The sequence below is a fragment of the Engystomops pustulosus genome, chromosome 8 (assembly GCF_040894005.1).
Source record: "Engystomops pustulosus chromosome 8, aEngPut4.maternal, whole genome shotgun sequence".
NCBI lineage: Eukaryota > Metazoa > Chordata > Amphibia > Anura > Leptodactylidae > Engystomops > Engystomops pustulosus.
This window is the reverse complement of record NC_092418.1, coordinates 9,417,340-9,443,906: the sequence shown is the minus strand read 5'-3', so window position 1 is coordinate 9,443,906 and position 26,567 is coordinate 9,417,340. Positions and strand designations below refer to the sequence as shown.

The 26,567-nt window shown below is 48.1% G+C and overlaps 2 protein-coding genes and 1 long non-coding RNA gene across 4 annotated transcripts in view; 2 read left to right on the top strand and 1 right to left on the bottom strand.

Moving 5' to 3' along the window:
- LOC140075741 (uncharacterized) overlaps positions 1-7,730 on the top strand; it is a 73,107-nt gene extending 65,377 nt beyond the window's left edge. The window contains exons 18-19 of the mRNA XM_072122011.1: positions 848-1,267; positions 3,988-7,730. Of these exons, the coding sequence (XP_071978112.1) occupies positions 848-1,267; positions 3,988-4,022 (455 nt within the window). The 3' untranslated portion in view covers positions 4,023-7,730. The remainder of the gene's footprint in view (positions 1-847; positions 1,268-3,987) is intronic.
- Positions 7,731-12,720: 4,990 nt separating this feature from the next.
- Positions 12,721-26,448, top strand: LOC140074615 (uncharacterized). The gene is made up of 3 exons (XR_011849218.1): positions 12,721-12,892; positions 14,413-14,463; positions 26,167-26,448. It is a non-coding gene; the product is annotated as an uncharacterized lncRNA (long non-coding RNA).
- The window catches only part of LOC140074612 (uncharacterized), a 34,051-nt gene continuing 21,200 nt past the window's right edge, over positions 13,717-26,567 (bottom strand). Inside the window, exons 7-12 of one of the 2 annotated variants that reach the window (XM_072119633.1) lie at positions 25,071-25,370; positions 24,358-24,708; positions 16,048-16,350; positions 15,411-15,479; positions 14,913-14,946; positions 13,717-14,406 (exon numbers count right to left, since the gene is read on the bottom strand). In XM_072119633.1, the coding sequence (XP_071975734.1) occupies positions 14,331-14,406; positions 14,913-14,946; positions 15,411-15,479; positions 16,048-16,350; positions 24,358-24,708; positions 25,071-25,370 (1,133 nt within the window). In that variant the 3' untranslated portion in view covers positions 13,717-14,330. Of the gene's footprint in view, positions 14,486-14,912; positions 14,947-15,410; positions 15,480-16,047; positions 16,351-24,357; positions 24,709-25,070; positions 25,371-26,567 lie in introns of both variants that reach the window. The other variant, XM_072119634.1, reaches the window with a different exon arrangement.

Genomic DNA, 26,567 nt, shown 5'->3' with positions numbered 1-26,567 from the left:
TTACAACGCTCTACATTGCACAACCCTTACAACGCACTACATTGCACAACCCTTACAACGCTCTACATTGCAGAACCCTTACAACGCTCTACATTGCAGAACCCTTACAACGCTCTACATTGCAGAACCCTTACAACGCTCTACATTGCACAACCCTTACAACGATCTACATTGCAGAACCCTTACAACGCTCTACATTGCAGAACCCTTACAACGCTCTACAGTGCACAACCCTTACAACGCTCTACATTGCACAACCCTTACAACGCTCTACATTGTACAACCCTTACAACGCTCTACATTGTACAACCCTTACAACGCTCTACATTGCACAACCCTAACAACGCTCTACACTGCACAACCCTTACAATGCTCTACATTGCACAACCCTAACAACGATCTACATTGCAGAACCCTTACAACGCTCTACATTGCAGAACCCTTACAACGCTCTACACTGCACAACCCTAACAACGCTCTACATTGCACAACCCTTATAACGCACTACATTGCACAACCATTACAACGCTCTACATTGCACAACCCTAACAACGCTCTACATTGCAGAACCCTTACAACGCTCTACATTGCAGAACCCTTACAACGCTCTACATTGCAGAACCCTTACAACGCTCTACAGCAGACAACACAACTCTTAGATCTTTAAATCACACCAAATCTGTATACACGGCCCTGTACAAACCTTACATTGAGTGGGTGCAGCAGTGTGCCATCCGCGATAAGTAGTCTCATTTGTGAACACTTTCTGGTTATTTTGTTGGTTTCTGTGCCTTGTTATGTTATGTATGTAATTGTGAATCACACAGCATTTATCTCTATCCTGCAGATTATCCGTACCGTCCTGACATGAAGATACAGGTGCCGCCTCTGTATGATAACATTGAGGCCGCCCTGGTGTGTACAGTCTCCAACTACTTCCCAGATGCAGTGAATGGGGCATGGCTGAGGAAGAAAAAGTTATCTGGAGAGACACAATACGTTGTGGAAGATGGGATGTACAGGATCTCCAGCGGAGGATTAGGAAGACAGTCTAATAACACATACTCCTATCAGTCATGTCTCATCTTCACTCCCTCTGTGGACTCAGATCAGGGAGCAGAATTCATCTTTCAGGTAGAACATCCCAGCCTTGTGCAGCCCATGAGGAAGAGTACCGGAGCGCTGGAGATAGCGGGTGACCATAACAGTACAGGAGCGCTGGAGATAGCGGGTGAGCAGAACAGTACAGGAGAGCTGAAAATAGCAGGTAAGCAGAACAGTACAGGAGCACTGGAGATAGCGGGTGAGCAGAACAGTACAGGAGCGCTGGAGATAGCGGGTGAGCAGAACAGTACAGGAGCGCTGGAGATATCGGTTAAGCAGAACAGTACAGGAGCGCTGGAGATAGCGGGTGAGCAAAACAGTACAGGATTGCTGGAGATAGCGGGTAAGCAGAACAGTACAGGAGTGCTAGAGATAGCGAGTAAGCAGAACAGTACAGAAGTGCTGGAGATACTGGGTGAGCAGAACAGTACAGAAGCGCTGGAGATAGCGGGTGAGTAGAACAGTACAGGAGCGTTGGAGATAGCGGGTGAGCAGAACAGTACAGGAGCGCTGGAGATAGCGGGTGAGCAGAACAGTACAGGAGCGCTGGAGATAGCGGGTGAGCAGAACAGTACAGGAGCGCTGGAGATAGCGGGTGAGTAGAACAGTACAGGAGCGCTGGAGATAGCGGGTGAGCAGAACAGTACAGGAGCGTTGGAGATAGCGGGTGAGTAGAACAGTACAGAAGCGCTGGAGATACCGGGTGAGTAGAACAGTACAGGAGCCCTGGAGATAGCGGGTGAGTAGAACAGTACAGGAGCGCTGGAGATACTGGGGGAGCAGAACAGTACAGGAGAGCTGGAGATACCGGGTGAGTAGAACAGTACAGGAGCCCTGGAGATAGCGGGTGAGTAGAACAGTACAGGAGTGCTGGAGATAGCGGGTGAGTAGAACAGTACAGGAGAGCTGGAGATAGCGGGTGAGCAGAACAGTACAGGAACGCTGGAGATAGTGGGTGAGCAGAACAGTACAGGAGCGCTGGAGATAGTGGATGTACAGAACAGTACAGGAGCGATGGAGATAGTGGGTGAGCAGAACAGTACAGGAACGCGGGAGATACCGGGTGGGCTGAACAGTACAGGAGCGCTGGAGATAACGGGTGGGCTGAACAGTACAGGAGCGCTGGATATAGCGGGTGAGCTGAACAGTACAGGAGCGCTGGAGATAGCGGCTGAGCAGAACAGTACAGGAATGCTGGAGATACTGGGTGAGCAGAACAGTACAGGAACGTTGGAGATAGCGGGTGAGCAGAACAGTACAGGAGCGCTGGAGATAGCGAGTAAGCAGAACAGTACAGTTACGCGGGAGATGCTGGGTGAGCAGAACAGTACAGGAGCGCTGGAGATAGCGGGTAAGCAGAACAGTACAGGAACGTTGGAGATAGTGGGTGAGCAGAACAGTACAGGAGTGCTGGAGATAGCGAGTAAGCAGAACAGTACAGTTAGGCGGGAGATGCTGGGTGAGCAGAACAGTACAGGAGCGCTGGAGATAGCGGGTGAGTAGAACAGTACAGGAGCGCTGGAGATAGCGGGTGAGTAGAACAGTACAGGAGCGCTGGAGATAGCGAGTAAGCAGAACAGTACAGGAGCGCTGGAGATAGCGAGTAAGCAGAACAGTGCAGGAGCGCTGGAGATAGCGAGTAAGCAGAACAATACAGGAGCGCTGGAGAAGGCGGGTGAGTAGAACAGTACAGGAGCGCTGGAGATAGCGGGTGAGTAGAACAGTACAGGAGCGCTGGAGATAGCGAGTAAGCAGAACAGTACAGGAGCGCTGGAGATAGCGAGTAAGCAGAACAGTACAGGAGCGCTGGAGATAGCGAGTAAGCAGAACAATACAGGAGCGCTGGAGATAGCGAGTAAGCAGAACAGTACAGTTACGCGGGAGATACCGGGTGAGTAGAACAGTACAGGAGTGCTGGAAATACTGGGTGAGCAGAACAGTACAGGAGCGCTGGAGATTGTGGATGTGCAGAACAGTACAGGAGCGCTGGAGATAGCGGGTGAGTAGATCAGTACAGGAGCGCTGGAGATAGCGGGTGAGCAGAACAGTACAGAAATGCTGGAGATAGCGAGTAAGCAGAACAGTACAGGAGTGCTGGAGATAGCGGGTGAGCAGAACAGTACAGGAATGCTGAAGATAGCGGGTGAGTAGAACAGTACAGGAGCGCTGGAGATAGCTGGTGAGCAGAACAGTAGAGGAGCGCTGGAGATACCGGGTGAGCAGAACAGTACAGGAGTGCTGGAGATACCGGGTGAGCAGAACAGTACAGGAGTGCTGGAGATAGCGGGTGTGCAGAACACTACAGGAGTGCTGGAGATAGCGGGTGAGCAGAACAGTACAGGAGCGCTGGAGATAGCGTGTGAGCAGAACAGTACAGGAGCGCTGGAGATAGCGCTCACAAGCATGTGGGGGGGATCCGGACATGGCTCCGGCTACCGCCAGGTTCTCTTCACTGGCTGCCGTTTTAGAAGCTGGTTAAGAAGAGCCGGTGCTCCACCTTTAATCATAAGGTGGGTGATTCCATCCACAAATTGGTTGGTGGGGGCCTCGGGGTGTGTGCCTCATGAACTCTCCTCATTATCTTAACCCTAAGCACAAACCAGAGTCATGTGTGGGGCTGTTTTTGGAAGAACATTTACATATTTTTTAACGTCCAGACAACCCCTTTTTAAAAAAAATCCCTGGGCAAAACGTATGGAGTACTGGTACAACATCAAAAAAGAGGGGCAGCCTAGAGGACACATCATAAACATGACAGTGGTTGTTTGTAAGGAGGGAATGAGATTATAACAGCTGCATCTACTGGATAAACTGACAATACTGAGTGTACATTGTGGTGGAGTCACTGTACAAAGATCTAACACAAGTTTCTTTTATTTCCAGACTCTGAGGATGTTGTCAGTGATATGGAGCAGTAATAATGTCTCCTCGTTCTATCTAGTATGTAATATATGAGATTCATACAGGACATAATATATCTGCCACCCCAGCACTTCACCAGACACACAGGACCTGCCTTACCCAGCACTTGACCAGACACACAGGACCTGCCTCCCCCAACACTTCACCAGGCACACACAGGACCTGCCTCCCCCAGCACTTGACCAGACACACAGGACCTGCCTCCCCCAACACTTCACCAGACACACACAGGACCTGCCTCCCCCAGCACTTCACCAGACACACACAGGACCCCCCCCTATCACTTCACCAGACACACACAGGACCTGCCTCCCTAGCATTTCACCAGACACACACAGGACCTGCCTCCTCCAGCACGTCACCAGACACACACAGGACCTGCCTCCCCCAGCACTTCACCAGACACACACAGGACCTGCCTCCCTAGCATTTCACCAGACACACACAGGACCAGCCCCCTAGCACTTCACCAGACACACACAGGACCTGCCTCCTCCAGCACTTCACCATACACACACAGGACCTGCCTCCCCCGGCACTTCGCCAGACACACACAGGACCTCCCCCCCTATCACTTCACCAGACACACACAGGACCTGCCTCCCTAGCATTTCACCAGACACACACAGGACCAGCCCCCTAGCACTTCACCAGACACACACAGGACCTGCCTCCTCCAGCACTTCACCATACACACACAGGACCTGCCTCCCCCAACACTTCACCAGGCACACACAGGACCTGCCTCCCCCAGCACTTGACCAGACACACAGGACCTGCCTCCCCCAACACTTCACCAGACACACACAGGACCTGCCTCCCCCAGCACTTCACCAGACACACACAGGACCCCCCCCTATCACTTCACCAGACACACACAGGACCTGCCTCCCTAGCATTTCACCAGACACACACAGGACCTGCCTCCTCCAGCACGTCACCAGACACACACAGGACCTGCCTCCCCCAGCACTTCACCAGACACACACAGGACCTGCCTCCCTAGCATTTCACCAGACACACACAGGACCAGCCCCCTAGCACTTCACCAGACACACACAGGACCTGCCTCCTCCAGCACTTCACCATACACACACAGAACCTGCCTCCCCCGGCACTTCGCCAGACACACACAGGACCTCCCCCCCTATCACTTCACCAGACACACACAGGACCTGCCTCCCTAGCATTTCACCAGACACACACAGGACCAGCCCCCTAGCACTTCACCAGACACACACAGGACCTGCCTCCTCCAGCACTTCACCATACACACACAGGACCTGCCTCCCCCGGCACTTCGCCAGACACACACAGGACCTCCCCCCCTATCACTTCACCAGACACACACAGGACCTGCCTCCCTAGCATTTCACCAGACACACACAGGACCAGCCCCCTAGCACTTCACCAGACACACACAGGACCTGCCTCCTCCAGCACTTCACCATACACACACAGGACCTGCCTCCCCCAACACTTCACCAGGCACACACAGGACCTGCCTCCCCCAGCACTTGACCAGACACACAGGACCTGCCTCCCCCAACACTTCACCAGACACACACAGGACCTGCCTCCCTAGCATTTCACCAGACACACACAGGACCTGCCTCCTCCAGCACGTCACCAGACACACACAGGACCTGCCTCCCCCAGCACTTCACCAGACACACACAGGACCTGCCTCCCTAGCATTTCACCAGACACACACAGGACCAGCCCCCTAGCACTTCACCAGACACACACAGGACCTGCCTCCTCCAGCACTTCACCATACACACACAGGACCTGCCTCCCCCGGCACTTCGCCAGACACACACAGGACCTCCCCCCCTATCACTTCACCAGACACACACAGGACCTGCCTCCCTAGCATTTCACCAGACACACACAGGACCTGCCTCCCCCAGCACGTCACCAGACACACACAGGACCTCCCCCCCTATCACTTCACCAGACACACACAGGACCTGCCTCCCTAGCATTTCACCAGACACACACACAGGACCTGCCTCCCACAGCACGTCACCAGACACACACAGGACCTGCCTCCCCCAGCACTTCACCAGACACACACAGGACCTGCCTCCCTAGCATTTCACCAGACACACACAGGACCTCCCCCCTATCACTTCACCAGACACACACAGGACCTGCCTCCCTAGCATTTCACCAGACACACACAGGACCTGCCTCCCCCAGCACGTCACCAGACACACACAGGACCTGCCTCCCCCAGCACTTCACCAGACACACACAGGACCTGCCTCCCCCAGCACTTTGCCAGACACACAGGACCTGCCTCCCCCAGCACGTCACCAGACACACACAGGACCTGCCTCCCCCAGCACTTCACCAGACACACACAGGACCTGCCTCCCCCAGCACGTCACCAGACACACACAGGACCTGCCTCCCCCAGCACTTCACCAGACACACACAGGACCTGCCTCCCCCAGCACTTCACCAGACACACACAGGACCTGCCTCCCCCAGCACTTCACCAGACACACACAGGACCTGCCTCCCCCAGCACTTCACCAGACACACACAGGACCTGCCTCCCCCAGCACTTCACCAGACACACACAGGACCTGCCTCCCCCAGCACTTCACCAGACACACACAGGACCTGCCTCCCCCAGCACTTCACCAGACACACACAGGACCTGCCTCCCCCAGCACTTCACCAGACACACACAGGACCTGCCTCCCCCAGCACTTCACCAGACACACACAGTATGTGCAGTATACATCTGTATATATTATTATATAAAAACAAAACAGCTTTAAACAGATTTTTATCATTGTTAATTTGCTTCTCAAATGCAAAACTGCAAAGTAACTTTCTAATAAATATTTATTAAAAAAATATCAGTAAAATTTGGGCAATTAGTGGAATTTCACCGTTCAGGAATCTAATCACCCGGGAACTTCAATCATCTTCACCTTTCAGAATTCAATTTTCCGGATTTGTGACCTTGTGGAAACTGACTGTAACAACTTCAATTCTATGTGCAAGTGTTTGAGAATGAGATAAGTAGAAACTATGGAACGCTACAAACCTGCTATTTATGAGCTGTTAGCAGAACCCTGAGGGCACGGACATGGGTTGCGTTTTGGATGCACTTCCATTGGATGAACTTTGCTGATGCATCATGCAGAACGTAATCTTTTGGTCATTACACAATGGGGCAGATTTACTTACCCGGCCCATTCAGATCCAGCGGCGCGTTCTCTGCGGCCGGGATTCACTAAGGCAGTCCCTCTGCCGTCCACCAGGAGGTGCTGCTGCACTGAAAAGCATCGGAACGCACTGGAGTACACTGAGCCGGACCGAGTGAAGCTAAGCGCGTGGCGAGCGACTATTTTTTTTTTAAATGTGCCGGTTTTTCAGAATCCGTTGGGTTTTCGTTCGGCCATGCCCCCCAATTTCCGTCGCGTGCATGCCGGCGCCGAAGCGCCACAATCCGATCACGTGCGTCAAAAACCCGGGCAATACAGGGAAAATCGGCGCAAATCGTAAATATTTGGGTAACACGTCGGGAAAAGGGGAATCGGCCCTTAGTAAATGACCCCCATTGTCTCTCATAGGATACGCCTGATGCGTTTAGAATGTGTTTCATAACTGCAATGAAAACGTAAGGTGTGAATGTGCACCCGATATCCTGCATGTGTTGCTTCCCCGCTCAGGTCCCTGGAGTTCACCTTCTTCCTGGTGCATGTAAGTGCATTGTCCGTGTATAATGCGCTGTGCGGGGAGTCACTAAGATCGTGCACCCGATATCCTGCATGTGTCGCTTCCCCGCTCAGGTCCCTGGAGTTCACCTTCTTCTTCCTGGTGCATGTAAGTGCATTGTCCGTGTATAATGTGCTGTGCGGGGAGTCACTAAGATCCTGCGCCCGATATCCTGCATGTGTCGCTTCCCCGCCCAGGTCCCCGGAGTTCACCTTCTTCTTCCTGGTGCATGTAAGTGCATTGTCCGTGTATAATGCGCTGTGCGGGGAGTCACTAAGATCCTGTGCCCGATATCCTGCATGTGTCGCTTCCCCGCTCAGGTCCCCGGAGTTCACCTTCTTCTTCCTAGTGCATGTAAGTGCATTGTCCGTGTATAATGTGCTGTGCGGGGAGTCACTAAGATCGTGCACCTGATATCCTGCATGTGTCGCTTCCCCGCTCAGGTCCCTGGAGTTCACCTTCTTCTTCCTGGTGCATGTAAGTGCATTGTCCGTGTATAATGTGCTGTGCGGGGAGTCACTAAGATCCTGCGTCCGATATCCTGCATGTGTCGCTTCCCCGCTCAGGTCCCTGGAGTTCACCTTCTTCTTCCTGGTGCATGTAAGTGCATTGTCCGTGTATAATGCACTGTGCAGGGAGTCACTAAGATCCTGCACCCGATATCCTGCATGTGTCGCTTCCCCGCTCAGGTCCCTGGAGTTCACCTTCTTCTTCCTGGTGCATGTAAGTGCATTGTCCGTGTATAATGTGCTGTGCGGGGAGTCACTAAGATCCTGCGCCCGATATCCTGCATGTGTCGCTTCCCCGCCCAGGTCCCCGGAGTTCACCTTCTTCTTCCTGGTGCATGTAAGTGCATTGTCCGTGTATAATGCGCTGTGCGGGGAGTCACTAAGATCCTGTGCCCGATATCCTGCATGTGTCGCTTCCCCGCTCAGGTCCCCGGAGTTCACCTTCTTCTTCCTAGTGCATGTAAGTGCATTGTCCGTGTATAATGTGCTGTGCGGGGAGTCACTAAGATCGTGCACCTGATATCCTGCATGTGTCGCTTCCCCGCTCAGGTCCCTGGAGTTCACCTTCTTCTTCCTGGTGCATGTAAGTGCATTGTCCGTGTATAATGTGCTGTGCGGGGAGTCACTAAGATCCTGCGTCCGATATCCTGCATGTGTCGCTTCCCCGCTCAGGTCCCCGGAGTTCACCTTCTTCTTCCTGGTGCATGTAAGTGCATTGTCTTACTACACAATTTTAAAGTTAAATTCCGCGCTCAGTCCGAATGAGTCGGAAGTGGCGGCCGCCCCGCCCCCACCCCATTTCTGTTGCATGAAAGCCCAAGCGATTGCACCAAAATCGGACCATGTGTGGCACAATCCCCTTTTAAATGCGGCGCATATCGGAAAATGTTGGAATATCCGACCCTTAGTAAATAAGCCCCAATGAATGAGATAGTTGGGGATATTCCATTGTACTTAAAGGCAGATGGTATAGGGTCAGTTGCCTTTGGTAAAATGCAAATTCCTTTATTATACTGAACTATTGTCATTTATCTTGGCTTGTCATGGTACATTATGGTTTCAGAGTTCCAATGGAATACTGGTATCTGCCAGACGAGTCACCCTTTATAATAACAGGGGGGACTCCTGCAGCCAGGTACTCATGGTCATAAGGACCCAGACCACTACATCTAACTTATGTATGCACGCTTATGGTTTTTTGTTACTATTTATATGGATAATGATGATGATATCTTGAGGTCTGGACGGGCATAGTTTACAAAGGCTGGTTACCTTATTTGCCTTTTTCTCCCTGTGTATCATGGCTGTTGCATATGTGAATTTTTACTTTCCTGAAGCCACCTTTTAAAACATGTAATTTTACTATGTATTTTTGACTAATAAAAATTGTTTATTAATGTTTGAAATTTTTGTGCATATTATTCCTCTCACATGTCCTTTTTTTGTGCTAGTGAACCCTTTATAATAACAAACTAATTCAAGGGGTCTTCTCATCTGGGCATTTACATTCAGTTTCATTAATCTGCCATATATAAAGAGTTCTTCAATTGGATGTTATTAAAATAAATGTTCCTGTGTGAAGATAATTTCTCATAAATGTAGCCATGTTTTCCCTTAGAAACGAGATGGCTTCCTCGGATACGACCACCTCACACTCTGGCAGCAGTGGCCAGACATGCAACTATTGAGTCCTGCCGGACCACCAGGATTCAGCGATCATTACCACATGACGGCTGTGGGACCTGCAGTAACTCCCGGACATTTCATATACTAAAAACGTATCTATCTTTGTGCAATCCCTCCAGCAGAGGTGGTCGTATCTAGGGACACAGTCTTGTTTCTAAGGGACAACATGACTACATTTTTGAGAAATTATCTTCACACAGGAACATTTTTTTTAATAACATCTAATTGAAGAAATGTTTACATATGGCAGATTAATGAAACTGAATGTGAATGCCCAGACGAGAAGACCCCTTTAACTTATATATACATAAATATTAACATATAGATGTACGTTTACATATTTATGGACTAGAATGAGATCATCTTTGGTCCACAGATGGAATACGGACTAACATGAACCAATAGGAGATTGGGAATAATCACCTGGGAAATGTTAGTTTGTGTATAAAGATTTACCATACTAGTGACTAGGGGGGAGGCTGTGAGAGAGAGAGGGTGAGTAGGAGAGAGACATCATTGGACATCAACATCAGTCTTTTGTCTCCGTGGGGCACATTTACTTACCCGGTCCATTCACGATCCAGCGGTGCGTTCTCCGACGCTGATTCGGGTTCTGCCGGGATTCACTAAGGTCATGCGCCCGATGTCCACTAGGTGGTGCTGCTGCGCTGAAGTCCGCCGGAGTTCACCTCCCCCGTCTCGGTGTATGTGAGTGCTATTCTTGCGACACAAATTCTTTTTTAAATTCTGCGCTTCTTACTAAACCATCGGGTTTTCCGACGGCCACGCCCCCCTGATTTCTGTCGCACGCAAGCCGACACTGATGCACCACAATCTGATCGCTGCAAATCGGCGCAGATCGGAAAAATTTGGGAAACACGACGAAAATGCGCGATTCGGACCCTTAATAAATGAGTGCCCATGTCTCCACACAAAGGGGGTCATTTACTAAGGGCCCGATTCGCGTTTTCCCAACATGTTACCCGAATATTTCTGATTTGCGCCGATTGTACCTGAATTGCCCCGGGATTTTGGCGCACGCGATCGGATTGTGGCGCATCTGTGCTGGTATGCACGCGACGGAAATCGGGGGGCGTGGCCGAGCGAAAACGTGACGGAATCAGAAAAACATTTAAAAAAGGAAATTGTCGCGGAGCTTGCACTCACCTTCATCCAGGATAGGATCGTGAACTTCAGTGCATTTCAGGAAACTTCAGCGCAGCAGTGCCACCTGGTGGACGTCGGAGGAACTGCCTTGATGAATCCCGGCCGGACCCGAATCCACCGCAGAGAACGCACCACTGGATTGCGAACGGACCGGGTAAATAAATCCGCCCCAATGACTCTTCACTCTCTCAAGCTTTGCTCCACACCACGTTGTCAGACCGATACTTTAATTTTATTTCAATTTTACTTTTTGTAACTTTATTTTTCTTTATATTTTTAAATCCGAATTGTTACTCTATCTTTGTTGAAGTCCATAAAATGTTTTTCTACTTTTCATCTGCCACGAGGGATCAGCTCTTCTGATTTTTTGAACATTGCTCATCATCGTGGCTCTTAATACTCAAATTAAGAATTGCAAGAAATATCTATTTATATTGATATATAACAAACATATCATTGAGGGTGCAGTCACACATTGGGGCCGTGTCTCGGCTCGAAACACATTGGCGTTTGCAGTGAAACATGTGATCAGTAAGCAATGGCATGCGTTTGAATGGAAACTCGGATGCGATGGGACGAGACGTGGACCCCAACGGTGACCATACCTCTATTTTTTACTTCAATTCTGGTCTGTACATCAAAAACTTCATCTGAAAAACTGAATGTGGGAACACACCCTCAGGTGGGTGGGGGTTTTTTTACATTGAAGTCAATGGGAGAGTGAAAATCTGCATCAAATCAGCAAAAAATCTGCATCAAATCTGTACCATGTTGCAAATTTGATGCAGATTTTTACTTGAAATCAGATGAAACGAAACAGGTAAAAAAACACGTGTAAAATCTCCATAAAAAACACAACAATAAATACACAAATCTTCATTAAAAACTCACATACTTGTTGGATGCAGATTTTTTGGGGTGGATGACAATCCGCATTGTATACAGAAGACGTATCAGTAAGGTATCAGTGAAAAATCACTGAAGCCATGAAGAGAAAACCAATCTGTGCCCTAAAGCTGATATGATTGACCTCAAAAACATAAGAAGCTTGACAGACAATCCCGAGAGCCGAGCAGCTCGTTCCTCTTTGTGCTCCGATAGACATCAGTCACTAGAGAAGGTCAAAGTATTTTCTAGGATTGTGAAAAGTTTAGCAGAAGGTCCTTAAAGGAAATCTACCACATTGATGCAGAAACATATCTTGTTTAATCCATCATCCGAGCGCTGAAAAAAAACAATCTGAAAATTATGATAATGAGGCTCTGGCATTTCTCCTCTTACCATAATTATACACTGCTCAGAGAATGATGTCATCACTGTGTTATCCCTGACAGGCAGAAGTAATCAATCTCCAGCTGCTGTGTATGAGTCATCCATCTCAGGTAGATTAGTCCTGTCTGGACAGTTCAGGCAGCCCCTCTGTATGTGGAAGTAATGTGTTTGTGTACGGCAGCCAGCCAGGGCACCCAACTTTCCAAAGGTCCTGAATTTTATAATAGTTTTTTTTAGCAAAACCACTCAGTTCAGGGATTAAACAAGATATGCAAATAGAGAGAAGAAGAGGCGGCACTCACCGGACTGGTGGAACTACTTCTTTTTATTCAGCAAAGCGGTGTGGTACAGGGGGAACACTGGAGCCATACGGCGACGGGCCGTTTCGCGCTTGCTAGCGCATCTTCAAGCCGTTGACGTCATCCGCCTGCGACGCGCAGAATATATGCGAGAGCGCCGGCGGCTGTCGTCAAGGAGACAGTGTAAACAAGGTAGGAAAGGGAACATGTGCATCGACATTAAAATGTAACATAGTGAAGTTAAAAACAAATACAAAAAGTATATTCTTATACAGCTAGAGAATAGACAGCGCTAGTACATAGTTGTCATAGGGGTAACGTAGCAACAGATACAGTACATTTTATAGTATATTTTATAGTATGGGATAGAAGGGGGATGGGCACCCGTGTCATAAAAAAACGCTAAAATCGTTTCTATCATTCATGCCCAGCGGCCCCATAGCATCAAACCTAATGATGCATCTACTTTCGTGTTGCATTAGGGTTTTGTTTCTGTTACCTCCTAGAGGATCTGCTGTCACTACTTCAATGCCTGCGAATTTTAGGGCAACCCTAACGTTCGATAGTAGTGTCCTATCTGCAGGCAGCATGTTATAGAGCAGGAGGAGCTGAGCAGATTGTACATAGTGTCCTATCTGCAGGCAGCATGTTATAGAGCAGGAGGAGCTGAGCAGATTGTACATAGTGTCATATCTGCAGGCAGCATGTTATAGAGCAGGAGGAGCTGAGCAGATTGTACATAGTGGCCTATCTGCAGGCAGCATGTTATAGAGCAGGAGAAGCTGAGCATATTATACATAGTGTCCTATCTGCAGGCAGCATGTTATAGAGCAGGAGGAGCTGAGCAGATTGTACATAGTGTCATATCTGCAGGCAGCATGTTATACAGCAGAGAGATGAGCAGATTGTACATAGTGGCCTATCTGCAGGCAGCATGTTATAGAGCAGGAGGAGCTGAGCAGATTGTACATAGTGTCCTATTTAAAGGGATGAGTACAACAGCAAGAACAAAAAAGTTGAAATACTAATACACTAAACCAGTTTTATTTAGTTCACAGTACGTAGTGTAATAATACTGAATAATAATAGCTTTAAAACATTGACATAACGTCAGTATATACTGATAACACAGCAGTGATGCCCCTTATAACCTACATCAGGGGTCATGGCTCCGGTGGGGGGGGTACACACTACAGAACACCTTCAGTATATAGAGAGAACCTCTACAATACCTGACGTATTATTCACAGTCTTTACTAACATCAGTACATTACTTCTATACACATGGCATATACTATGGCAGCGGTGGTGTCAGATGGGGAGGGAGACTGATTCTTTACAGAGCCGGATCCCAGGGGGCAGACGAAGGCACAGAGCGGTGACACAACACTGTACAATGAAACACATCATCTACATGTCAGGAGATGTATTATTATAGATGTGAGGAAGAAAGTCCAGACATTTATCCATCTAGTGACACGTACAGGAGAGCCGGATGCCGTGTAATGGGACTGTATACACAGGATACGATGGATACTCTGTATCGGCTTCTATAGAACTGTCAGCAGATACATGGAAAGCAGGGAGACTCTTCCTTCATTGGGAGACATCATGGAGAGCGGGCGATTTCTTAGGGTTTTTTTTCCTTTTTTTTAAATTTTTTTTTCTCAGCTTTTTTCCCATCAGGTGATTTTTCTTCTCCTTCTCTGCAGTAAGAAGACATAATCCATCACATACAAGTCCCAGCAGATTTACGGATGAAGGTGACTGGAGAGACATCGGGACCTGGCAGAGAGAGGAATTACACAAATAGATGGAAATGTAATGTACAGGAAGTCCCCGGGTTACGTACAGGATAGGGTCCATAGGTTTGTTCTTAAATTGAATTTGTATGTAAGTCGAAACTGTATTTTGTATCATTGTAGTTCCAGACAAAATTGTCGCAGTGACAACTGGATTTTCAAATTTTTTGCTGTAATGGGACCAAGAATTATCTATAAAGCTTCGTTACAGACTCCTTACAGCTGATCATTGCAGCCTGGGACTATAGTAACATCCAGAGAGGTCACCAGAGGTCAGAGGGGGCAGAAGGGTAACTAGGGGTCGTCAATATGGCAGCCACTTCTTCGGGAAGGAACTTATTGGTCATGTGGATAATAGGTTGGACTTGACTATTTACTGAACATAACCTACTGTGATACAAGATACTTACTTTTGGTGTCTCAATGTTATTATCTTTTTTTTTCCTAGGAAGCAAACAGAGAAATGAGTCAAGTGACAAGAGACCACGATATACAGGATTAGCTGAGGGGATAGAGGAGAAGAGGGGAACAGGGCCGGCGCTAGCACTGGGCATACCTGGGCAAGTGCCGGGGGCCCAGAGCTGCTGGGGGGGGGGGGGGCCCACATAATGCGTTACATAATGAATCCATAGGGGCTATGGGGGGCTTTATATAAAATACCTATGAGGGGGGTGTTGGGATTATAAAATAGGGAATAATTTAGGGAACAGGAGACTGTTTTAGTTTCTGAATTTTTAATGCCGCCACATGAGTTCACTGCAAAGGAGCCAACTGAGGGTCTGTCACCCAGGGGCTACTGACACCTGGAGCCGACCCTGGGGGGAAGATGTGCAAACGACTAAAGATTATCAAAGACATGATTATATGTGAATAATATTACAGAGAAGTCAGTGTAAAACCTTCATCACCTGGAACCTGCTCAGATACTTGTAGTAACAGAGTCTTCCTTTCCTCCTTGTCAATCAGATAGAATTCATCTGGATGGGAAAAAATAAGTACAAAATAAGTTTAATCCTTTGATTTTAAAAGCTCTCAGCCCCTCGTGCCCTCCCTCTTCCCCCCCAGGAGAAACTTGTCTGGCACTGGCACTAGCCTCCAGATCCAGATTTTAAGACCGGGTTTGGCTTGGTCTATATAAGTCAAACATGTCGGTAATCATACGGAGGGCCGCCCTCTCCGGGAGCTTGTTAGTAGGCACGGCACGTGGTACACTGGTGGGGGGCCATGAAGACTGGCGTTTACAATGGTAAATCCCCTCCACTATCTCCAGTTGGAGATGAGCTGACCCCATGTTTGCGTTCGGGTTTGGCTTGCACTACCCGGATATATTGCCGGATTGGCAGCCACACATGAGCCTGGCAACTAGCTATGGCTATAACACCTCTGGCCCATCATATGGCGAGTAGCTGGGGGCATCTACTGTATTGGATGTCCAGCTGCCAATCCGGTGATATATCCGGGTGGCACGGGCCAAAACTGAATGCAAACGTGGGGTCCACTTGTCTCTATCCGCACGGTCCTGATACCGGACCGTATGTTCCTTACCGTTCTCTCGCAGGATGTTCTTCTCCACCACGCGGCTCGAGGCGCTGTGCTCCACCATCACTCTATAGTATTTTTTTTTCTTTTTAGACTCTACATAAATCCGGCTATAACGCGTGGAGGAGCCGGCATTGCTGCTAATCTTTTCCTCTTCTACTTCGGTGTCTTCATATTTCTGATAGACTTTCTTGTCCTCACATCTGCTCCATGTGATCTTTAGATATTCCCCATTATCTGGGTTTACATGTATCACTTCTGCTCGCAGTTTATCCGTATTCAGACGCACGACGTTCACAGCGAGGATCCCTGCACCATACAAAGAAAGGAATAAATCACATGACTGTAGGAATATAGACTGGACTGTCCTAACGGCACCAACTGCGAGGGGGGACTGACAGTCCTGATATCGCTGTCTACATTCCCGTCATGTAGTCTCTTGGACGGAGCAGAGATAGGGGACTCTGGATGTAAAGTCTCCCAGGGTGATGATATGGGGTCAGCCGGTGGATATTCCTACGTCGAGTCTTTTGGCCTTCACTACAGATATTTGGCGTAAATGTTGCGTAATCTGTCACACCCTTTTTGTCTACACCCCTTCTGCCCCGGAGCCTTACATCAGACTTTGTTAGTTTCTGGAAACCAATAATTGTCTACGTCCTACATCTAAGTGTCTCCTTAGTCTAGAAGATCTGCGTTCAGCATCTCAACTCTTTGTGCCAGGTGCAGCTTCTTATCCCCAAATCTACCAATATTTTCTGTCAACTCCCGGGCTCTCCAGACATCCAGGGGTCAATCCGAACTTTTCTGCTGCCCAGGGTGAGCTACAGAGTGGCCCATGTACACTCACCGGCCACTTTATTAGGTACACCTGTCCAACTGCTAGTTAACACTTAATTTCTAATCAGCCAATCAGATGGCGGCAACTCAGTGCATTTAGGCATGTAGACATGGTCAAGACAATCTCCTGCAGTTCAAACCGAGCATCAGTATGGGAAGAAAGGTGATTTGTGGCCTTTGAACGTGGCATGGTTGTTGGTGCCTGAAGGGCTGGTCTGAGTATTTCAGAAACTGATGATCTACTGGGATTTTCACGCACAACCATCTCTAGGGTTTACAGAGAATGGTCCGAAAAAGAAAAAACATCCAGTGAGTGGCAGTTCTGTGGGCGGAAATGCCTTGTTGATGCCACAGGTCAGAGGAGAATGGGCAGACTGGTTCGAGCTGATAGAAAGGCAACAGTGACTCAAATCGCCACCCGTTACAACCAAGGTAGACAGAAGAGCATCTCTGAACGCACAGTACGTCGAACTTTGAGGCAGATGGGCTACAGCAGCAGAAGACCACACCTGGTGCCACTCCTTTCAGCTAAGAACAGGAAACTGAGGCTACAATTTGCACAAGCTCATCGAAACTGGACAGTAGAAGATTGGAAAAACGTTGCCTGGTCTGATGAGTCTCGATTTCTGCTGCGACATTCGGATGGTAGGGTCAGAATTTGGCGTCAACAACATGAAAGCATGGATCCATCCTGCCTTGTATCAGCGGGTCAGGCTGGTGGTGGTGTCATGGTGTGGGGAATATTTTCTTGGCACTCTTTGGGCCCCTTGGTACAATGCCACAGTCTACCTGAGTATTGTTGCTGCCCATGTCCATCCCTTTATGAGCACAATGTACCCTGTAACATCTGATGGCTACTTTCAGCAGGATAATGCGCCATGTCATAAAGCTGGAATCATCTCAGACTGGTTTCTTGAACATGACAATGAGGTCACTGGACACAAATGGCCTCCACAGTCACCACATCTCAATCCAATAGAGCATCTTTGGGATGTGGTGGAACGGGAGATTCGCATCATGGATGTGCAGCCGACAAATCTGCGGCAACTGTGTGATGCCATCATGTCAATATGGACCAAAATCTCTGAGGAGCTTCCAGCACCTTGTTGTATCTATGCCACGAAGAATTGAGGCAGTTCTGAAGGCAAAAGGGGGTCCAACCCGTTACTAGCATGGTGGACCTAATAAAGTGGCCGGTGAGTGTATGTCTGTCCCTTTATCTTTTTCACACCTTATCATCCGTTAGGGTCCTGCATGACCCGTTTGCTGTCATTTGAGTTCTGTACTCTATATGGTCTTACTGTAGTGGTTTAACAAAAAAATGGACAGGTCTATTTTCAACATAACGAACTATGTAGCTACATACATACACGACACATGTTCTCTATATGAAGCTCCGGGCATAATTCTAGGTTCTAGATCACAGCCGTCCTACATGTCATAGTATCATAGTATCATAGTATATAAGGCTGGAAGGAGACGCAAGTCCATCAAGTCCAACCTTTAAGAATTAAATAAATGTTTTATCCCCATAACCTGTGATATTTTTTCTCTCCAGAAAGTCATCCAGGCCTCTCTTGAACATGTACATAGAGTCCGCCATTACAACCTCCTGCGGCAGAGAGTTCCATAGTCTCACTGCTCTTACAGTACAGAACCTTTGTCTATGGTGATGGTAGAATCTCCTCTCCTCTAGGTGTAGAGGATGCCCCTGTCTATGGTGATGGTAGAACCTCCTCTCCTCTAGGTGTAGAGGATGCCCCCTGTCTATAGTGATGGTAGAACCTCCTCTCCTCTAGGTGTAGAGGATGTCCCCTGTCTATGGTGATGGTAGAACCTCCTCTCCTCTAGGTGGAGAGGATGCTCCCTGTCTATGGTGATGATAGAACCTCCGCTCCTCTAGGTGTAGAGGATGCCCCCTGTCTATGGTGGTGGTAGATCCTCCTCTCCTCTAGTTGTAGAGGATGCCCCTTGTCTATGGTGATGGTAGAATCTCCTCTACTCTAGGTGTAGAGGATGTCCTCTGTCTATGGTGATGGTAGAACCTCCTCTCCTCTAGGTGTAGAGGATGTCCCCTGTCTATGGTGATGGTAGAACCTCCTCTCCTCTAGGTGGAGAGGATGCTCCCTGTCTATGGTGATGGTAGGACCTCCTCTCCTCTAGGTGTAGAGGATGCACCCTGTCTATGGTGATGGTAGAACCTCCTCTCCTCTAGGTGGAGAGGATGCTCCCTGTCTATGGTGATGGTAGGACCTCCTCTCCTCTAGGTGTAGAGGATGCACCCTGTCTATGGTGATGGTAGGACCTCCTCTCCTCTAGGTGTAGAGGATGCACCCTGTCTATGGTGATGGTAGAACCTCCTCTCCTCTAGGTGTAGAGGATGTCCTCTGTCTATGGTGATGGTAGAACCTCCTCTCCTCTAGGTGGAGAGGATGCTCCCTGTCTATGGTGATGGTAGGACCTCCTCTCCTCTAGGTGTAGAGGATGCACCCTGTCTATGGTGATGGTAGAACCTCCTCTCCTCTAGGTGTAGAGGATGTCCCCTGTCTATGGTGATGGTAGAACCTCCTCTCCTCTAGGTGTAGAGGATGCCCCCTGTCTATGGTGGTGGCAGAACCTCCTCTCCTCTAGGTGTAGAGGAGGTCCCCTGTCTATGGTGATGGTAGAACCTCCTCTCCTCTAGGTGTAGAGGATGCCCCCTGTCTATGGTGATGGTAGAACCTCCGCTCCTCTAGGTGTAGAGGATGCCCCCTGACTATGGTGATGGTAGAACCCCCTCTCCTCTAGTTGTAGAGGATGCCCCTTGTCTATGGTGATGGTAGAATCTCCTCTACTCTAGGTGTAGAGGATGCCCCCTGTCTATGGTGATGGTAGAACCTCCTCTCCTCTAGGTGTAGAGGATGCCCCTTGTCTATGGTGATGATAGAATCGCCTCTCCTCTAGGTGTAGAGGATGCCCCCTGTCTATGGTGATAGTAGAACCTCCTCTCCTCTAGGTGTACAGGATGCCCCCTGTCTATGGTGATGGTAGAACCTCCTCTCCTCTAGGTGTAGAGGATGTCCCCTGTCTATGGTGATGGTAGAACCTCCTCTCCTCTAGGTGTAGAGGATTCCCCTGTCTATGGTGATGGTAGAACCTCCTCTCCTCTAGGTGTACAGGATGCCCCCTGTCTATGGCGATGGTAGAACCTCCTCTCCTCTAGGTGTAGAGGATGTCCCTGTCTATGGTGATGGTAGAACCTCCTCTCCTCTAGGTGTAGAGGATGCCCCCTGTCTATGGTGATGGTAGAACCTCCTCTCCTCTAGTTGTAGAGGATGCCCCCTGTCTATGGTGATGGTAGAACCTCCTCTCCTCTAGGTGTAGAGGATGCCCCCTGTCTATGGTGATGGTAGAACCTCCTCTCCTCTAGGTGTAGAGGATGCCCCCTGTCTATGGTGATGGTAGAACCACCTCTCCTCTAGTTGTAGAGGATGCCCCCTGTCTATGGTGATGGTAGAACCTCCTCTCCTCTAGGTGTAGAGGATGCCCCCTGTCTATGGTGATGGTAGAACCTCCTCTCCTCTAGGTGTAGAGGATGCCCCCTGTCTATGGTGATGGTAGAACCACCTCTCCTCTAGGTGTAGAGGATGCCCCCTGTCTATGGTGATGGTAGAACCTCCTCTCCTCTAGGTGTAGAGGATGTCCCCTGTCTATGGTGATGGTAGAACCTCCTCTCCTCTAGGCGCAGAGGATGCCCCCTGTCTATGGTGATGGTAGAACCTCCTCTCCTCTAGGTGTAGAGGATGTCCCCTGTCTAGGGTAATGGTAGATCCTCATCTCTTTTAGGTGTAGAGGATGCCCCCTGTCTATGGTGATGGTAGAACCACCTCTCCTCTAGGTGTAGAGGATGTCCCCTGTCTATGGTGATGGTAGAACCACCTCTCCTCTAGGTGTAGAGGATGCCCCCTGTCTATGGTGATGGTAGAACCTCCTCTCCTCTAGGTATAGAGGATGCCCCTGTCTATGGTGATGGTAGAACCACCTCTCCTCTAGGTGTAGAGGATGCCCCCTGTCTATGATGATGGTAGAACCTCCTCTCCTCTAGGTGTAGAGGATGTCCCCTGTCTATGGTGATGGTAGAACCTCCTCTCCTCTAGGTGTAGAGGATGCCCCCTGTCTATGGTGATGGTAGAACCTCCTCTCCTCTAGGTGTAGAGGATGCCCCCTGTATATGGTGATGGTAGAACCTCCTCTCCTCTAGGTGTAGAGGATGCCCCCTGTCTATGGTGATGGTAGAACCTCCTCTCCTCTAGGTGTAGAGGATGCCCCTGTCTATGGTGATGGTAGAACCACCTCTCCTCTAGGTGTAGAGGATGCCCCCTGTCTATGGTGATGGTAGAACCTCCTCTCCTCTAGGTGTAGAGGATGCCCCTGTCTATGGTGATGGTAGAACCACCTCTCCTCTAGGTGTAGAGGATGCCCCCTGTCTATGGTGATGGTACAACCTCCTCTCCTCTAGGTGTAGAGGATGCCCCCTGTCTATGGTGATGGTAGAACCTCCTCTCCTCTAGGTGTAAAGGATGCCCCTTGTCTATGGTGATGGTAGGACCTCCTCTCCTCTAGGTGTAGAGGATGCCCCCTGTCTATGGTGATGATAGAACCTCCTCTCCTCTAGGTGTAGAGGATGCCCCCTGTCTATGGTGATGGTAGGACCACCTCTCCTCTAGGTGTAGAGGATGTCCCCTGTCTATGGTGATGGTAGAGCCTCCTCTCCTCTAGGCGTAGAGGATGTCCCCTGTCTATGGTGATGGTAGAACCTCCTCTCCTCTAGGTGTAGAGGATGCCCCCTGTCTATGGTGATGGTAGAGCCTCCTCTCCTCTAGGCGTAGAGGATGTCCCCTGTCTATGGTGATGGTAGAACCTCCTCTCCTCTAGGTGTAGAGGATGCCCCCTGTCTATGGTGATGGTAGAGCCTCCTCTCCTCTAGGCGTAGAGGATGTCCCCTGTCTATGGTGATGGTAGAACCTCCTCTCCTCTAGGTGTAGAGGATGCCCCCTGTCTATGGTGATGGTAGAATCGCCTCTCCTCTAGGCGTAGAGGATGCCCCCTTGTCCTGGTCACAGGCCGAGGTATAAAAAGATCTTTGGAGAGATCCTTGTACTGTCCGTTCAGGTATTTGTACATTGTAATGAGGTCTCCCCTCAGTCGTCTTTTTTCTAAACTGAATAATCCCAAATTTTTTAATCTGTCAGTGTATTCTAGTTCCCCCATTCCCCTAATAATCCTGGTTGCTCTCCTCTGCACCCGTTCCAGCTCTACTATATCCTTTTTATACACTGGTGCCCAAAACTGTGCACAATTTTCCATGTGTGGTCTGACCAGGGATTTGTATAAGGGCAGAACTATGTCTTTATCATGAGAATCTATTCCTCTCTTGATACATCCCATTATTTTATTTGCTTTAGCAGCAGCCTCCTGGCTCTGGTCACTAAAATTAAGTTTACCATCCACCAATACCCCCAAGTCCTTTTCAGCTTCAGTTTTACTAAGTAATTGACCTTTTAGAACATAATTATACTTTTTGTTTCCATGGCCCAAGTGCATAACTTTACATTTATCTACATTAAACCTCATCAACCATTTCTCTGCCCATCCCTCAAGCTTCCACAAATCCCTCTGTAATGCTAAACTATCGACCTCAGTATTTATTACTTTACACAGCTTAGTATCATCTGCAAATATTGAAACTTGACTGTGTAAACCCACTACAAGGTCATTAATAAAAATATTAAAAAGAAGTGGCCCCAATACTGACCCCTGTGGCACTCCACTGGTAACATCAACCCAATCTGAGAATGTGCCATTAATGACCACCCTCTGTTTTCTATCATTAAGCCAATTACTTACCCAAATACACAGATTTTCTCCTATTCCCAGCAGTCTCATTTTATATACCAACCTTTTATGTGGCACGGTGTCAAATGCCTTTGAGAAGTCCAGATATACAACATCCACAGCGTCCCCCAGATCCAGTCTTGAACTTACCTCCTCGTAGAAACCAATCAGATTAGTCTGACAGGACCGATCTCTCATAAACCCATGCTGACGCTGGGTTATAAGGTTGTGCACAGTGAGATACTCCAGGATAGCATCTCTAATAAACCCCTCAAATATTTTCCCCACCACAGCAGTTAGACTCACGGGTCTGTAGTTTCCAGGATCGCTATTTGATCCTTTTTTGTATACAGGCGGTCCCCTACTTAAAGACACCCGACTTACAGACAACCCATAGTTACAGACAGACCCCTCTGCCCACTGTGACCTCTGGTGAAGCTCTCTGGATGCTTTACTATAGCCCCAGACTGCAATGATCAGCTGTAAGGTGTCTGTAATGAAGCTTTATTGATAATTATTGGTCCATTTACAGCAAAAAATTTTAAACTCCAATTGTCACTGGGGCAAAAGAAGAAAATTTGTCTAGAACTTCAATTATAAAATATACAGTTTCGACTTACATACAAATTCAACTTAAGAACAAACCTCCAGACCCTATCTTGTATGTAACCCGGGGACTGCCTGTATTGGTACCACATTTGCTATGCGCCAGTCCTGTGGAACATAACCAGTCCTCAGTGAATCTTCAAATATTAAAAATAACGGTTTGTCTATCACCGTATATAATTCATGCAGAACCCGGGGGTGTATGCCATCTGGCCCAGGTGATTTATCTATCTTAATGGTTGCGAGGCGGCGCCGTACCTCTTCCTGGGTTAAACTGTTGACATTATAAAAAGAATTAACATTATTCCTCATTGTGTCTTCCACCAGGGGATTTTCCTGGGTAAAGACAGTTGAGAAGGCGACATTCCGTAGATTGGCCCTTTCCTCATCTCCTTCCACCATGACCCCCATGTTATTTATAAGGGGTCCCACACTCTCTGTTTTTAGTTTCTTATCATTTATATACTTGAAAAATAATTTGGGATTATTTTTGCTCTCCCTGGCAATATTTCTCTCAGTCTCTATTTTTGTGGCCTTTATCTGCTTTTTACAGGATTTATTTTTCTCTCTATAATCCTGTAATGCCTCATCGCTACCTTCACGTTTTAGCACCTTAAACGCTTTATCTGTCTGTGACTCTACCTGAAAGATGATGGCTCAGTGATGAGTAAGGATGTAAGAGGGATCTCTACCTCCTTTATGTCCTTTGTACAGCAGTCTATCCTAGTGTCCCCTGTCGGGAACAATAGACATCTGCTCAGAAGAAGCTACAAGCCAGAATGTTTAACTCCATGCTGGCCACAGCATCTCAATAACTTCAGCAGAAGGGGTTCCCTATCACTGCCCTGTGGGCGCCACTGGTGAACATCATTGTAAGCTCGGCCATGTGCACCAAGGATTTCCTTTATTTGAGGCTTTGGTCTGTATCACTCTGTATAATCTCTGTGGTCAGTGATATATGTATAAAGCTTGTTATAGCAGGTATATAGCACTCACCGATCACCCGGAGCTCCCCGCTTCTCTGCTCCTGCGGAGTCTTCAGACTGGGGTGTCTCACCCGACAGATGAATTCTGACCCGTGATCTGTAGGTGCAGACACAGATACGACCAGACAGGCCGTGTAGGAGAACGTCTTGTCCTCTTGTTGTGTGGCCTCCATCTCTGGGATGATGTATTTCTCACTGGCAGATATAACACATGGATCCGGACCTCCTGCGTCTCTCCGTAACCACTTCACATCCAGAACATTAGGGAAGTACCCGGAGACCTGGCATTGCAGCTTGGCCTCTTTACCATCTATGAATGGAGGGATTGCCATCTCTCCCATCACTGGACGCCATTGGGTATCTGAAACGCAAATTAACACAATTATACGGATCTATAAATATTTATAATTTATCCATGCACCTCCACACCAGTGCTCCCCAGTGCTACACTATGCAGTCACATGACTACAGCAGCCAATCACTGGCCTCAGCAGTCATGTGACACAGAGTCACGTATCGGCACAGTCAGCAATGATTGGCTGCAGTGGTCACATGCGTGTATAGCGCCTCATCGCCCCAGAAGATAAAAGCGGCTGCTGATTAAATTACAGAATGAGGCAACAACCGGAATAAGGAATGGAGAGCGGAGAATTAAGTTTATTTTTGTAAATTGTGTTAAGTTTTTCTATTGTGATACCCTGTTAGTAATGGAGAAGCTCTCACCTGTTATTGTCGCTTCCCGTTGTCCGGATTCTCCTTCGTGGCTCCATGCAGCTCGGACTCTGAACCCTTCATCTTTGAAGAGATGACCGGGAACCCTGCACTCACTTCTCACATTGTATGTCATGTCATCATTTCTTATAAAAGTCTCATGATTTGTCTCTACCTCCTGGAATTGTCCCAGGCCGTGGCTCCATTGTATCTTCATACGTTTAGGATAAACCTTCTGCAGAGAGAGAGAGCACAGGACGTCCCCATTGTCACCCAGAGACATGAGCACCGGGCCGGAGACTTCGGGTTTACCTGCAGATAACAAAGCAGCGTTATTACTGGACATATATCTTATTTTTACCTTTTTCAACAATACAGGTGGTCCCCGACTTAAAGACAACCCCTAGTTACAAACAGACCACTACCCACTGTGCCTCTCTGGACGCCTGAAATCTACTGTAATTCAGTCCCGGGCTCCAGTCTTCAGATGGAAGGGTTCTGCAATGAAGCTTTATTATTAATCCTTATTTCCTCATCAACCCAAATCTTTTTAGATCCAATTGTCTCAGGGACCAAAAAATAATTTGTCTGGAGTTACCCCATAGAGAATATTCCTGTTCCACACTACATACAAATTCAACTGAAGAACAAACCCTTAGACCTAATCCTGTATGTAACCCCGGGACTTCCTGCACTCAGCCTCCCTGCCACATACTGTAATTTCTATACATAGACCACTACTTCCTGTTGAGGGGGCTGGGTTTTTTATGTCCCTATCCAAACTTTACTCTGCAGATCTGCGAGCTCAGCTAAGCCTCTGTGTAGGAGCAGAAGTTCCCCTCACTCCTACCTAAAAAACACATTTATCAGTGCACTGAAATCATCGCAAATCCTTGCACATTGCAAAAACTTGTGATTATTATCGCGACTATTCCACCTCCACATGTAAAGTAAATGAGGCCTAATTTGAAGCGAATTTGCAATGTTATTTTTACACGTAAACGAGGCCAACTAATAGGAGTAATGAAGTTAGATTTGTGAAGTATTATTTTATGTTTAATGAAAATGTTCTTATTTTTCATCTACTTGCTAAATGCTGAAAACTAAGATGAGGCCAGACTATGGATGAAGATTGATAACAGAGCTGTGCAGTGAAAGAATGTGGCCTTGGCTGATTTACAATCCCACCCACTCCGAAAAGAAACAGAGCCTTTGTTCCTACGATGATCATATTATAATTTACTAACCAATGAACTATGGACATTACTTCTTATCTTTAACTAACCAAGCCCAGGTCAAGCCCACTGAGGGTTTCTGTAAAATCCTTTGTGATGTGAATAAAGCATCACACATCTGCCTATCCTTGCAGAGATTGAGATATTATACCATACATTGGCTTAGTCTGATTTCTTCTGAGCTCAACTCTGTGAGTTTTATCAGTTATTAGAGAACCTGAGGTTGTGTGAACAAGGGCAAAACTTGACAGATTCAACATAAAGGGCTCATTAC